The sequence below is a fragment of the Heloderma suspectum genome, chromosome 1, assembly GCF_057233095.1.
Source record: "Heloderma suspectum isolate Gila_16-S chromosome 1, 16-S_ref, whole genome shotgun sequence".
Lineage (NCBI taxonomy): Eukaryota > Metazoa > Chordata > Lepidosauria > Squamata > Helodermatidae > Heloderma > Heloderma suspectum.
In genome coordinates this window covers 413,834,982-413,850,003 of record NC_139458.1, presented here as the reverse complement: position 1 = coordinate 413,850,003, position 15,022 = coordinate 413,834,982, and the positions used below count along the sequence as shown (strand labels likewise).

The window sequence follows — 15,022 nt, the reverse complement described above, 5'->3', positions numbered from 1 at the left end:
GGCCTGATCTATGCAAATAGCAGGTCACTTGATGAAACTATTCCTCCAGTGTGCATTATGACTGCAGTTGGGGGAATCGTATGATAGAACGCCCCCACAGATAAAAAAAAACTCCTGCATATAGGAAACTTGCATATCAGAAAGGTAAGTTCAAGCCTAGATTTTTCTCTGACATTCTAGCTTTTTTATGTATGTGGGGTTGGATCCAAAATGCCTCCCATGGATAGAAGGGCTCCTGTCAGAGAGAGGCTTCTGATCCAGTGGAGAGATCCTGCTGGTGGAACAGAGGAGGCAATGATCTTTGTTCATTCTCCCTCTTTCTGTAGTCCCTATGCCCCACCCCCCCAATCTGGTCTGGTGGGTTGGAGGATTCTCCAGAATTGTGAGGGAGGTGGCGAAGATGCAGAAGGAGGGGAAATTGGTGAAGAGAATTCCCCCCCTTCTCTGTCAGCAGGAGCATTCAGAGTGCTCTCTCCAGAGGGGAGAAGCATTCATATATGTGATCCCCCCCACCCAATAGGCCATCTGAAGTGGTACAGCATAGAAACAGTTTGATCACAAACAACAAAGAGTCTTGTGGCACCTTAAAAACGAACAATTTTATTAAGCTTTGGTGGACTACATAAGCTTTGGTGGACTACAGCCCACTTCATCAGATGCATAAAATGTTGTCATGAGTTTCAACACATGCGCACGCACTCACGCACGCAGAGTTGGGGTAGGGGTGGGAAATTGTAAACAGTGAGGTCAGAGGGATTTCTAATGCAGAAAGTACAGACAGCAACAGACCTTATTTACAGTGGCCATTCACAAAACAGTTGTTGGGTGATAACACAGGCATCCTTGCATTGGAGAACTGATTAACACATATAGAGAGATATATTTTTTAACGTCCCTATTCAAACCACAGGAGATAAAGTTGAACTTCTTGATGAATTGTAGCTCAGCTGTTCCATGTTTTATCATGTGATCTGCTTTTTATGTAGCCTCACCATCTACTCATTTCTCCCCTCCCTCTGGTTTCTGAGCTTCAAATGGTCACATCTGTTACTGCCCTTTTTGTCTCCTTCTCTCACTGTATCCTTCTCTCACTGTATGCCCCGCTCCTGGAGCAATATTGGGTGGAGCCATAGGCAAATGGCAGCCAAGCCACGTAGTTAACTTATGAACTGGGCCTTAGTTGTGTATATCAGGAGGGGCTAGAAAAGCTTATTTGGCCTTATTTTTCTGCATGCAGTGACTCAGACCTTCTACTGCAAACCCCTTGGGGGGCTGTACACCTTGCCATATCTGATGGATCAGATGAATGAGCACTCTGGAACCCTGAGCCGGGCTGAATGGTGGGAGCTGCTTTTCTTCATTAAGAAGCTAGAACAGCACGAACAACAGGAAGTGGTTCACTTCATCCAGCAGAACCACAGAGAGCAGGTAAGTGGAATCAGCCTGGTATGAGAGAAAACGAGTGGCAAAGAAACATGTAATTGTGTTGGAAGGAGGGAACCGGAATGGCACCTTCGGCGGTTCTTACCTGCCAAATCATTGTATCCAGGATGTGATCTGGCAGCCAGACACGGCACTCTTCCCCTCCCTCTCCCTAGTATATGGCTGGGCCCCTTGGAGGAATGGGCTTCTGGGGAATTTCCCTACTTCCTTTGCCCTCTCATAGCTGTGGCTGGGCTTGTGAAGCACAATATTTTCAGAGCAGTCTGTCTGTTTTAACCGTCTTTTGTATTTCAAGCTGCCGGAGCTAGACGAAGAGGGCCTCATCCAGCTGTCCATGTCTGTAGAGTTGGCTCAGAAAGTGCTGCAGCTCCTGAGCAAGCACTGCCAGGGCTGCACCCGAAGCGACCTGCATGGTTCCCACGTCTATCTCAAGTATTCCTTCAGCAAAGGAGGGGTGGAGCAGAACTGCCAAACTGTGGACCTGATCTCTGTGAACGGTGGTGGCCTTTCTGAAGCCATGGCATCCAAAAAGCCCAAGAAGGAGTCGCTCTCTGCTGAAGTGCCTTCCCCAGCTCCATCCACGGCAGAGAAAACCGACACGCAACTGATCAATGAACTCCTCAAAGTGGAAGGACTTTCCTTCCCAGACACATTGGATGAGAAGGCCAAAGGTAAGTGCAGGATAGCATTTGGGGTTGAACTCGATGGTCTTATGGGCTTCTTCCAACCCTACTATTCTATGATCCCACCCCCACACATACTCATTTTGAGCCAAGTAAGCATTGGAGAATTTTGTTTTTTATTTCAGAGAGAGAGTTTTCAGGGGTGGAGGGCTATGATGGAAAGGAAAGGTGTTCCTAGACTGTTTGAAATGGGGTCGTGGTGAAAAGACGGTTGTACTGATCTGTCTCTTGATCCTGATCAGCCTTCTGCAGTGTGAAGGTGGCAGGGAAGAGGAGCTCCTTGGAGAAGCTAGCCGATGTTGTAGACATAATCCAGAAATCTAGTTCTGAGGTTGCGCTACAGATGGCTGGACTCAGACTCATCACCAAGATTTTGGAGGACGAACCTGGTCAAGAGAGACAAATCATCAAAGTAGATGGTGGACCTTCAATCAGGTCAGTTCTCTTCCTGCTCATGGAATAACTGCAAGAGAGTCATTTGCAGTTCCGTAGCTGTGCTGGAGAACATAAGAACATAGGAAGATGCCTTATACTAAGCCAGAACATTGGTCCATCTAGTCCAGTAATGTTGACCCTGACCAGCAGTAATTTTCCAGGGTTTCAGCAGGAGTTTTTCCAGCCCTACCTGCAGATGCCAGGGATTGAACCTGAGACCTTTGGCATTCAAAGCATGTGCTCTACCACTGAGCTATGTCCCTCTTCACTGAGCAGGAGAGCAAGATCCTGTGGGAGAAAAGCAGAATATTAGCTGATAGATCATTGGTGAAGCTGCCACTTTTAAAAAATAATTCTGATTCTGGCTCCAGATTCACATGTAACACTAAACCATGGTGTTACATGAGTGAGCCTTGGGCTTGCACACTCTTTGTCCAGTTTGTGTTTGCACAGATTGTAGTGTGTCCAGTGTGGATGTAACTGCAGACTCTAGTTTCTTCTTCATGGTCTCTGTGCATCACACATATGGGCTCCACACCTGCATGGAACCTCGATTCAGGAAACTTCTATAGCTGAGGAGTTTTGGTGGGAACTCCTCCCCCACTGTACCAGTGCACTTGTACTGAGCGGGTTCCCGCTTATTCCCTCAGTTCTTTTTCAGCCACCATTGTGGTAGCCTCCTGAGGGAACTTCTCCATATGCTGAAAACCCATCTTAAAGTACAAAAAACGGAAGCTTTTATTCTTCTTACTATCACATTAGTTGTTTTTCTTTACTTTTTATTTTTGCAATCTGGCAATCGCCCTTTGGACATATAGCCCTCAGGGCACTGTTTTCGTGTGTCCATTGTGGCAGCAAGTTGCCACCAACAGACGGACATTCACTCTTGTCTTTTCTGCTTGGGAGAGGGACACGTCGTGGAATTGTGCTTGCATTGTCAAGTGTTTACCAAACAGGTTAGATGAAATCGGGCTGATCGACTTAAGGTGGTATTGTGGAGAAGGCACTTGAGGCAGTGGAACGGCAAAAGCAAACAATGGTTAAGTCTTCTGTAAGCCCTTCTAAGGACATTCCTGCCACACCTGAGCCTGTATTAGAGTCAGAGGTACATTCCCCTCAACGCCCTTCTCGGGTTTCTCCAAGTAGGCAAGATCCCCCTATGCCAGGGCGATCACTAAAGAAACTCACTAAAAAAGACAAAGTATCGAAACAGGCTGGTCTCCCTTCTGCAGAACTGAAAAAGAGAAAGACTTCCAAGAAAGCGGCTGATCAAGATCAAATGCACCCATTGGTTCTGGCCGCTCTTCCTGCTCCTCCACCAATGTCTAGGAATCAATAGCTGTCACCACTACCATTGTGTCTCTCATTGTTCCGCCAGTGCTTGGGACCGAGTGAGGTCGCTCATACTGACAGTCATCCCACCTGCTCCACCAATGTTGTTCTCACCTATTCCTATGGTTTTGGTGCTGGTGGCAGACCCTATTCTGATTATGTCGGTGTTGGAGGTGAGATCTGGGATCTATCTCCTATGGTCTGTCCCGATTTGCCACCTTGTCTGTACTGCTCACCATGGTACGAACCCTTCCTGGATCGATGACCACATTCTCCAGACTTACTGTTCTCGGTCGCCTCCTTTAACCGAGTTCATGCCTCCAGTTTTTACGAGTGGAACCAGGGTTGGTCCAGGTCACCTGTTTCTGAATGGGAAAGACACTCAACCTGGGAGATGCCATACAGGAGATCCTGGATTGGGATGAGGACCATGAGACTCATACTGTCGACATTATCCCCCTCGCTACTGGGATCTTCATTACTGGGAGACGAGTTGGTATTGCCATCATCCATCAGCTATGGTAAAGAGAGCTACACGCCAGGTCACATGTTTATCCATATCTACTAGGAGATTAAAAATCATATTCAGAGGACTCTGGTAAGAGGGTTTTTCAATTAAGGGTACCACAAACCATTCCCTTGGGTCATTGTATAAGGGGCAGCGCAAAATATAATGGACAAGATCCTCTGGCTCAGGACAATCACCAATACAAATACGCGCATTTGCTGGAATACCCCTATGCCTCCCATCTGTATAAGCAGTATCCATCACATTTAATTGTAACTCTGTGAAAGCTTTCCAGAGTTGTACAGATGTCAGCTCAGTAAAATAATCTACATGTTCACAGGCCTCTCTAAATTTAAAATATAATGGTGCACATGTAGATATAGAAACAGAGTTTAAATCCCTTATAGTAACAGCCTCCCTCACAGTTCTCTTAATAATATTTTCTGTGTTTCTCATGGGAAGTTTTTAAGCTCTGTCAAGAGAGACCATAGTTAACCATAAGTTGGGCAGCGTGGTGTATCCAATTTTTAATAGGTAATCCATTAGTCAATTCGATCAAACATTTTTGGGGTAGCCTAGTGTTATCCATATGTTACACCTTAAACCAGTAACATAGAATTCTTTTATCTATTTAGCTGTTCCTACTCAACAGCAGAGTGGTAGGTGGCAGTATTGCAACCGAAACTCTCCCCCACGACCTGAGTTCGATCCCAGCGGAAGCCGGGTCCTGGTAGCCGGCTCAGGTCGACTCAGCCTTCCATCCTTCCGAGGTCGGTAAAATGAGTACCCAGCTTGCTGGGGGAAAGGTAGTCACGACTGGGGAAGGCAATGGCAAACCACCCCGCTATAGTCTGCCATGAAAACGCCAGTGCAAGCGGCGTCCCTCTAGGGGTCAGTAATGACCCGGTGCTTGCACAGGACGAACCTTTCCTTTCCTACTCAACATGCAGGTCTCTAACTATGGCAGATAACACATCTTTAGGTAGGCCCAACAAAGCTGTTAGAAAGTAATTGAGGGGGTTCTAAACCTGACAGCTTTGAGGTACCCCAGATCTCTGCCCCATAGAGGATTTGGGCCTTTGTTTTGGCTTTATTAACAGCTAGAGCAGGATTTACCAAGTTTTCCCCTTTAGAGGGAGCAAATTTCAGAATAGCTTTAGCTGATCTAAAGGCTTGCAGTTTAATATTTGACAGCTGTACATTCCAAGAAGCTATTTCTGAATAGACCATTCCCAAATATTTAAATGTTTTCACTTGTTGTATAATATATTCATCCAAATGCCAGACATGCTTTTTAGGACGCTTCCCAAACACAACAACCTGTGTCTTAGTGTAATTTATGGACCAAGCATTTACCTTACAGTATGAGCCAAACTTTGCAAGAAGCCGCCTTAGTCCCACCTGAGTTCTAGATACAAGTACTAGGTCATCTACATACATTAGTAGTAAAAGGTATTGATCAAGAATAGTAACGGGCAAACTGCAGACCATCCAGTTCTGTAACCGTATCATTAATGTAAAAGTTAAACAGAAAAGGTGCCAAAATGCATCCCTGTTTAATGCCAACAAAAAATTTCATTTTAGAGGTAAGATGGCCAGCCAGATCAACTTTAACTTACACCAATGTACTGGTACACAGTGTTTTAATAAGAAATAGTAAACGACGGTCTATGTTTGTCTTTTCCAGTTTCTGCCATAGGTGTATAGAAATTGTATCAAATGCTGACTTCAGATCAATGAAGGCAACATACAGCTTTTGCTTCATGTTATGAACATTCATCACAAAACACAGATCGACTGTAGACTTCCCTCTTTGAAACCCAGCTTGGACCTCAGATATCGGTTTTTGTGTGTCTGCCCATTCTTCTGCCTTTTAAAAGAGGAACCTGGCACACAATTTGGAAGCAACATCTAGAAGGCTAATAGGCCTATAATTACCTGGATCTCTCTTATCTCCCTTTTTATGTATGGGAGCAATGATACTTAGCTTCTACCCCTCTGGTATACAGCCAGTGCAGTTTATATAAGAAAACAGTTTTGCAAAAATAGGCATCCAGTACTCTGGCCTCACCCTATAAAGTTCCATGGGGATCATGTCTTCTCCTGGTGCTTTATTTAGTGATTGTCTTGCAATAATCCTCTTGATCTGATTGAAAGGGACATCTGGCCATTCAGGGAGGTCTAATTGTAGAGTCTGATGGACATGTGAAGACACACTATGGTGTCGAGATCTCCAGATCAAGAGGACATGTTTCTCAAACAGCCTCCAGTTACTGGCTGAGTGTGCAGCCACATTTAGTGACTCAGACACAACCAAATGTCCCAACCTATCTAACTACAGCTACCACGCCCTGCTGCATCTACATTGCCAGTACATCCTTCAGTTATACTACAGCCTCTACTGGCAACCCATACTTGGGGTGAAACCTCATCTAACCCTCGTGGGAACCAAGACAAGCAAGCTCTACCACTAGCACCACTGGGAAAATCTCTATGCTCTCATATGAAGGGCTGTCAATCTGATTCCACCTCTCAATCTTCCAACCACTCGTCTCAGCCTTTGTCTGACGCTGCAATAGGGTCGCAGTATGCGATTTCACCATCCGAGGACCTCGGGCAATTTTCAGAACAAATTTTGAGGATGGTCCAGTCACTGGGTTTAACGACACAGCAGATAGCTCCTACAGTACAGGACTCAGTCTTCAACACCAAACGTTCAAGGCCTGTGACCATCCCTCTTCTCCCTACCTTGCAAGAGACTATTAAGATGTCGTGGGAAGCTCCTTCCTCTATGTCATCCATGTCCAAGAGGTTGGAAGGGATGTATCCGATTCAGGATACTGATGCAGGGTACTTGTTTAACCACTCTGCTCTGAATTTTTTTTTTACTTAATTTTTATTCTACTTTTTATCTTTATAAATGAACAACATAATCACCATCTACGGTTTTCAACATTACAGTATTCTTGAGGACACAGCAACAACAACAAAAACAAAAAAGGAAATATAAAAAGGAAAGAGAAGGAAAATGGTGAAAGAACAGGAAAACAAAGGGAACAAGAGGAGGTATTTAAAAAAAGTTACTTAAAAGGTTTAAATTTAGGCTCCCTTACACATAAACTTCAAGTATCACTCTACTTAAAAGATTATACCATTGCCAATATTACAATTCAGTACAGCCCAGGTAATCCATCTTATTTCAGTAACATATCCTCAGATTTATAGCAAGGAGACAGGCATACAATTCTTTTCCCCTAGCCATAAAATGCTTTTCAACTAACAGATAATGGTAAAGCTAAAATCAACCAACCAGGAATATTACTAATCATAGTCTCAATAATAATACTCATAATAATTAAAAGAAAAAGAAGCAATATTAAGGATAAAATGGGGGGAAAGCAACAACAATCACTGGTATATTTTATACTATCTATATTTTAGATAGTATCATTTCTAAATATATATATATATATATATATATATATGAATGTGAACATTTCTATACACCTACAAACCAGAATTTTATATCCAGTATATCATGTCTATTATAAGAAAAAGAGTTAAAAAGAGTTAAAAGTTAAAAGAAAATGGAAGGAAAAAATAATGGATATATGTAAACCATCATCTCTGGCATACTGCTCAGATCTTGTAACCCAAACAGACCAACAAACGATAATTGTTTATACATTCCCAGCTCATGGGAAGAAGATGTCTCCTGTGCTTTACCAACAAGCCAAGCTTCCACCATTTCATGATTTAAAAACTTTTTCATCTGGCCTTCAAAGAGAATGCAAAACGTGGCAGGGTATTTTATGTGATGTTGTAAATTCATTTGTCTTGCCTGGTTTCTCACCTTAGTGAATTGCCTTCTTTTATCAGCGATTCTTTTAGTGTAATCCGGAAACAGCATAACTTTATCTCGTTTTGGCCCCCAAAGAAGATCTCCCCCATCTCTTGCCAAGCGCAGAATGTAATTTTTTGTAGACACTCTTGCAAACTGAACTATAACAGTAAGAGCAGTCCTTTTAACACTATGCACCAGACTTGGAACACAAAATGCATGCTCAATGTCAAGTAAATAATCAGATGGCAAAGCAAGCAGGAATTTATCCAAGAATTTAGACAGGCTTACATCAGTGCGTAGTTCTTTGATGCCAATCATGCGTAGGTTCGCTCTTGGAGTGAATTCTTCCAGTTGAGGGATTCTAGTAGACAGGATATTATTCACTCTGCTCTGAATTTGATTGTGGTCGAAGCTGCACAGGGGAAGTATAGAAAAGTTCACTCGTCCCTGGTTGATAAGGAGGGTTGATGCCTTGACCTCCTTGTGAGGCATTTATACACCTCAGCTGTGCTGGGCCTCAAGGTCTCTAATTACCAGGCCGCGATATACCAGCTGTTTTTATGGGACAAAGTTGGTTGGTTGTTTGAGCACCTACCCGACAACAAGAAAGAATTAGCTCGCCTCTTCCAGTCTGAGGCTTTGAAGCTCTCCAGGCAGCAAATTAATACATCTTGACATCAAGTTGATCATAGTTCGAAAGTTGTGTTGGGTTCTATTGTCCTGTGATGCTATGCCTCATTGAGGTCGGCTGGTCTGTCTCAGGAGGTGCAGGCCTGTATAGAAGACTTGAGGCCTGTATAAAAGACTTGCCCTTTGATGGTCAGGGCCTTTTTAATGAAAACACCGATGAGGCTCTGGACATGATCCAAAAAGCACGCACCACTGCTCCCTGGATGGGCTTTGTGCAACAGCAAACTCCAATGCACCACTGCTGGTTCCAACCTCTGGCTGCCAGATACTCATCACAGCACTCAGGGTCATTGCAGCAACAGCACCAACAGCCTTCGGTACCAAGGAAGCCTTACTCAGCCCCCCAATTTCTCTTTTACTGATGTAAGGGTGATGGTGGCAACAAAAGGTGCCTTTGACTTAGTCCCTATTCTCCTTCATCTCTCTTCTCAACTACCCATCTTTGAAACTCTTCTATACTCTTTTCTCCCAGCTTGGATCAACATCACATCGGACGTCTGGGTTCTTTCCATCATCTGGAAGGGTTACAAGATCGAGTTCGACACCCTTCCTCTTGGTACCATCCAGGCCACTTCCCCATTACTGCTTCTCTAAAAAGAGGTTTGGATGCTCCTCAGGAAAGGAGCTATCAAAGTCATCCCACTTCACGACAGGTTCTATTCAAGATATTTTACAGTACTGAAAAAGGATGGAGGACTTTGTCAGATCTTGGACCTTCGAGAGTTCAACACTTACCATCACACCCAGGAAGTTCTGTATGGTTTCCCTGGCATCTGTCCTTCCTCTCCTTTCCCCGGGAGATTGGTTTGCCTCTATCGATCTCTTTTCACATTGCCATAGAGGAATCGTATCAACGCTACCTTCAGTTTGTCATCGGAACCGAGACTTTCCAATTTTGGGTGTTAACTTTCAGCTAGCCAACAGGTATCAAGTGCATGGCAGTGATCTGCTCCCATCTCTGACTTCAAGGTGTCGAGGTTTACCCTTACATCGAAGATTGGCTGTTGGTGGCGTCAACCAAAGGTTGTCTCCTTCAGTTGGTACAGGCGACCTACAATCTCCTTGAACATCTAGGGCTCTACATAAATCGGGAGAAGTCTCACCTCCTCCTGATGTAAAGGCTTCAGTTTTTAGGGGCATTGTTGGACTCTAGACTGGGCTGCGCCTTCCTTCCCAAAGACTGGGCCTAGATTTTACCTTCTTTGGAAGCAGAACTGCTAACTTCGAAGTTCATGACAGTGTTTCAAACCCAACCTCCTTGGTCTGATGGCGGCAACAATTTCTGTTGTTCAGTATGCCCGACTGCATATGAGACCTCTTCAAACCTGGTTCATCTGCAACTTTGATACCAATTGAGATGCCCGCAGGACTAGAATCTGGTTTCCTCTGGATGTCAGACTCTCCCTTCGGTGGTGGACAGTACCGAGCAACTTACTGTGGAGCATGCTGTTCCTGCAACCTTCGCCATCCAGAGTGCTAACTACGGATGCATCCCTTTTGGGATGGGGAGCCCATTGCTCCAGCCTCATGGTGCACGGACATTGGTCCACCAGCAAAGCCAGTCAGCGCATCAACCTCCTGGAGTTGAGGACAGTGGACAAGGTGCTTCAAGTGTTTTAGCTGGACCTGGTGGGCAGGCTGATGCAGGTCACTTCAGAAAACACAACTCTTGTTGCGTACTTGAATAAGCAAGGAGGGACCAGATCCCCCCTCTTCTTGCCCTTACGCTGTGGATCTTTCACTGGTGCATATCTTGTTGGATGGAACTCATGGCAGTTTATATAGCTGGTGTTGACAGTGTTCTTGCCGACCAGCTCAGCTGGACTATGTTGACCTCCCATGAATGAGAGATGGACGGGGCTATCTTGAGGGATCTCTTTCTACATTGGGGCATGCCGGAGATCAATCTCTTTGCCACACATGACAGTGCAATTTGCCCTATTATTTGCAGGTGAGCCAGCTGTGGTGTGGGATCGCTGGGTGATGCCTTTGTCTTCTGGTGGATGGGAGCAATATATTACCTGTTTCCTCCATTTCCATCAATTATCAAGGTCCTTGCAAAAATTGGGACAGACGGCACTGGGTGCATTCTCATTATCCTGTGGTGGCCTCGTCAACCTTGGTTTGCTCCAATTCTCAGGCTGGCTTGTGGGTGGTATTGCCAACTTCTGTCATAACTGTCTCTCCTCACCAGACAACAAGGCAGGATCAATCATCCAGACCTGTCTACTCTTTGAATGACAGCTTGGAGGATTGGGTGACTGGTACCAATGCGATTCCAGTGTCGATACAGAAAATCCTTGTTGCTGCTTGCAAGCTGTCTACACAGTGTTCTTACTCTCAGAAATTGACTGTTCTTCCGTGTTCGCTCATGCTCACAGTTTTCACCCACTTTGGTGCTCATTGCACCAAGTTCTCCAATTCATCTTATTCCTTTTTGACAATTTTTTTTGAAAATTTTGCCTAAAAATTTCATATCTGCAAGTCTACCTTCCTGCTGTATCTGTGTCTCACCCTCCAGTTGAGGGATTCTCTGTCTTCATGCATCTGACAGAGGAGCGATTCTTAAAGGGGATTCAGAACCTGGTTCCACCAGTCCATACCATGGTACTGAACTGGAGTCTTTCAGTTGTCTTAAAGGCACTCTCATCTAAGCCTTTTGAACCACTGGCGATGACGGATTTGCATCTCTTACCTTGGAAGGTGGTGTCTTTAATGGCCATCACATCAGCATGGCACACTAGTGAACTCTGTGCACTCTGGATAGATCCTCCATACTTAACTTTTCATTGGGACAAGGTGGTCCTCCAACCTGACCTGGCTTTACTCCCTAATGTGGTGTCAGACTTCCATTTAAACTAGGTTACTGTCTTACCTGCTTTCTTCTCCCCCCCACACACACTTTTGGAGTCAATGCTGCACATGCTGGATGTCCAGCACGCTTTGGCTTTTTATAAGTCGAGGACTGAACCCTTTCAACTGTCATTGCACTTCTTTATATGCTATAGTGGCAAGCGTAAGGGACTACCACTTTTGACTCAGCACTTAATGTCTTGGGTTGTCAAAACGATCCAGCTCATATGAGCTGTCTGGACTTGAGCTGTTCACCCTAGTTCGAGCTCACACTATTTGTACGGTAGCAACGTTGGTCACATTCTACAGGGGCATTGCCATCCCTTAGTTTTACCTTTCTGCAACTTGATCAACACCATCCATCTTAATTCACCGTTACAGGTTGGACATTCAGGCTCGAGCTGACTGTTCCTTTGATCATGCAGTCCTTTCTTCTGTTTTACTATAGGACACTGACCCACCTCCAGTAAGTAAGCTTGCTAATCACCCATATGTGTGGTGCATAGAGATCACGAAGAAGAAAGACAGGTTGCTTACCTGTAACTGTAGTTCTTCGAGTGGTCATCTGTGCATTCACACAGCCCACCTGCCATCCCCCCTTTGATGTGGTACTCAAATTCGAGATTGGGTACCAAAGGTCTTCCTTCTTGGTTCCAAGGCTACAGTGTTGGTCTCAAGGAACTGAGGGAGTAGGTGGGAACCCACTGGGGACATGCGCACTGGGATGGTGGGGGAGGGGTTCCCGCCAAAACTCTGCAGCTATAGAGGTTTCCTGAATCAAGGCTCTGTGGTGGCACAGAGCCCATATGTGTAAACGCTCAGATGACCACTCAGAGTACTACAGTTACAGGTAAGCAACTTGTCTTTGTTGCAAACCACGAAATCAGGAAGAGAACATTTGTTTGCGAGAGGAGGGGTGGAAGTGAACAGGCTGCTGCTTATTTATGTAACACCAAACCATTTGACGCTTTGTGTGAACTGATCTGTAGTTGTAGATGTGTGTTAAAACATTTGCACAAATGTCTCCTTTTTAAAGGACAAAATAAATAAGGACATGTTTTAATTATCCATGTTATAAATCTAAACTAAAGTATAAGATGAATTGGTCTTGTGTTCTAACATATCCATGTGCATATGTTTTATATATGCATTCTTCTGAATTTGGAGTGGCTCTCTCCCTGCCGTATATTGAGCTCAACTCCAGCTTCTCAGATGTAACTCTTTGAGTGATCGCTAGCTGGCTCTGTGTTTGCCTTAGGAGAGACTCTCTCAGAGCACTGTTTCAGAGTGCAGACTGGGCCTTCTTCCACCAGCCATAAATAACCACACACCTGTAGGATAACAGCTCCTGTTGTTTTCCTCAGAGAGAAAATGGTGAAGATGCTGGTGGAGCTGCTGAGCAACCAAGTGAAGGAGAAGCTGCTGGTGGTGATGGCCCTACGGCTGCTGTATGTGTTCATGGCAAAATACGATTGGCGAGTGCTCTTTGCCACAGAAGGCGGGGTGCGTGCTGTGTTGGGCTGCATGCAGGAGTATCCCACATCAGCACTGGTGCAGCAGGCCGGCCTGGCAGTAAGTGGGATGCACAGATGGGCAAGTGTTGCCTGCTGGGAAACGGGATTGGGAAGATGGGTATCTTATGCCACAAGCAATTGAAATGAGAGATTGGCAGGGGGAGTTTTGTTTTTTAAAAGAAAATGTAAAGGCCAGTTCTGTAGATTCAGAGTAGTGAATGGTGGGTGACAAATAACCATTACAAGTAACATAACTCACTATGCTGATTTGGGGTCCTGATTCAGTCAGGGACCAGTCAACAACAGATTCTTTTAGATTACCAAGATGACAAAGCCACTTGTGCAAAAAAATGACAATTTACTGATAGAAAGTGGATGCAGAATATATATACACAAAACACACACACACACAAAGAAAGTTCACACCTCCCCTCAGTTGACGAAGCAGGCACCCTTGTCACAAGCTGATATTTGTTATTTATTTATTTATTTATTTATTTATTTATTTATTTATTTATAAATAACAAATTATTGGCAGCCTTTCAGGCAGACGCCCTAAAAAATGTCTGTCTGAGTTTCCAAGTCAGATGGGGAAGCAGTTCCTGGGCCAAAGGTTCTCCAAGCTGGTAACTCATATTTCCCCTTAAAGCGAGACCAGATTGGTCTGCTCTTAGCACAAGCTTATGTAGGTTGCTCTCTCTCAGTTCAGTAGCGGACAGGGTAGAACTTCCCACTCTCAGAAGAAGTGGGGGTGGGGGGTGTTCCCTTCTGAAGGTCCTGAGAATCTGATTGCCCTTCTTAAGAGAAAGAAATGCTAATATTCCTGCTTAGGAGTGAATCCTCCCAGCTCATGGGTGAGATAAGCTGTCCCGCTATGAGAAAAGGGTGAAATAACCAGGCATATGCACAGTTGTTGGCATACAAAACCACACATGCTTGATACCAATTAAAAGTATGTGAGAGGCTCACTCTAGAAGCTCCCCCTCTCCCCCATCAAGGGGTATACCTTTGTTAGCTAAAGCCTGCCAACGCACGGCTCCTTCACAAAAGGTGAATTCTTACACTGATGCTTTCATATAGGAGATTGCATATGTAGAAAACTGAACTTTCTGTGAATTGGCTCGTGATCACAGGATGGTCAGGGAGCATTGAAAGTATGGTCACCAGCATGTGATTAGTGGGGCAGGGGAGGTTATTGGTCAGTAAGAAGTGAATGGGGAGCAAGATGAGCTGGCCTGTTGTGCTTCTGAGAACTGGCAAGAGTTCAGAGAACTGGGGTATGATGAAAAGGGTGGTGGAGATACCGTATTGGGAAGGAGGGAATTGTGTTGCTTATTTTGCCATCTTGATTCAGTCTCTTCTTTTGCATTTCTAGGCACTGAAAGTGCTGGTAGGTGCTGGGAATTGTGAATTGCTGGGTTCTACTGGGAAGTCATACCCTCTGAACCACTCGGATGCCCAGATGATGCGGGAGATCTTTGCCAGCATTGGTTCTGCTTCAAGCAAGGATTCTGATAACTTGCTGTGTGCCATCCGTACTGCTATTGAGAAGATGCTGGGCACACCTGGGTAAGGTGAAAAGGGAATTTTGGCATGATAGAAGAGCATTAATAAATGAATTGGATTAAAATGAATTGAGGTTAAGAAGAGCCTGGTTTGGGGTGGGGGAATGTTGAGATCCCCTTTGTATTATTAGAGCTTCTGGGGCAAGGAATTTTTG

At 44.7% G+C, this 15,022-nt stretch overlaps 1 protein-coding gene across 5 annotated transcripts in view; it reads left to right on the top strand.

Moving 5' to 3' along the window:
- LOC146360172 (cullin-9-like) overlaps nucleotides 1-15,022 on the top strand; it is a 97,689-nt gene that overhangs the window by 40,784 nt on the left and 41,883 nt on the right. For all 5 annotated transcript variants that reach the window (XM_084829029.1, XM_084829028.1, XM_084829027.1 and 2 more), the window contains exons 6-10: nucleotides 1,238-1,428; nucleotides 1,739-2,114; nucleotides 2,369-2,561; nucleotides 13,153-13,360; nucleotides 14,678-14,871. In XM_084829029.1, the coding sequence (XP_084685155.1) occupies nucleotides 1,238-1,428; nucleotides 1,739-2,114; nucleotides 2,369-2,561; nucleotides 13,153-13,360; nucleotides 14,678-14,871 (1,162 nt within the window). The remainder of the gene's footprint in view (nucleotides 1-1,237; nucleotides 1,429-1,738; nucleotides 2,115-2,368; nucleotides 2,562-13,152; nucleotides 13,361-14,677; nucleotides 14,872-15,022) is intronic.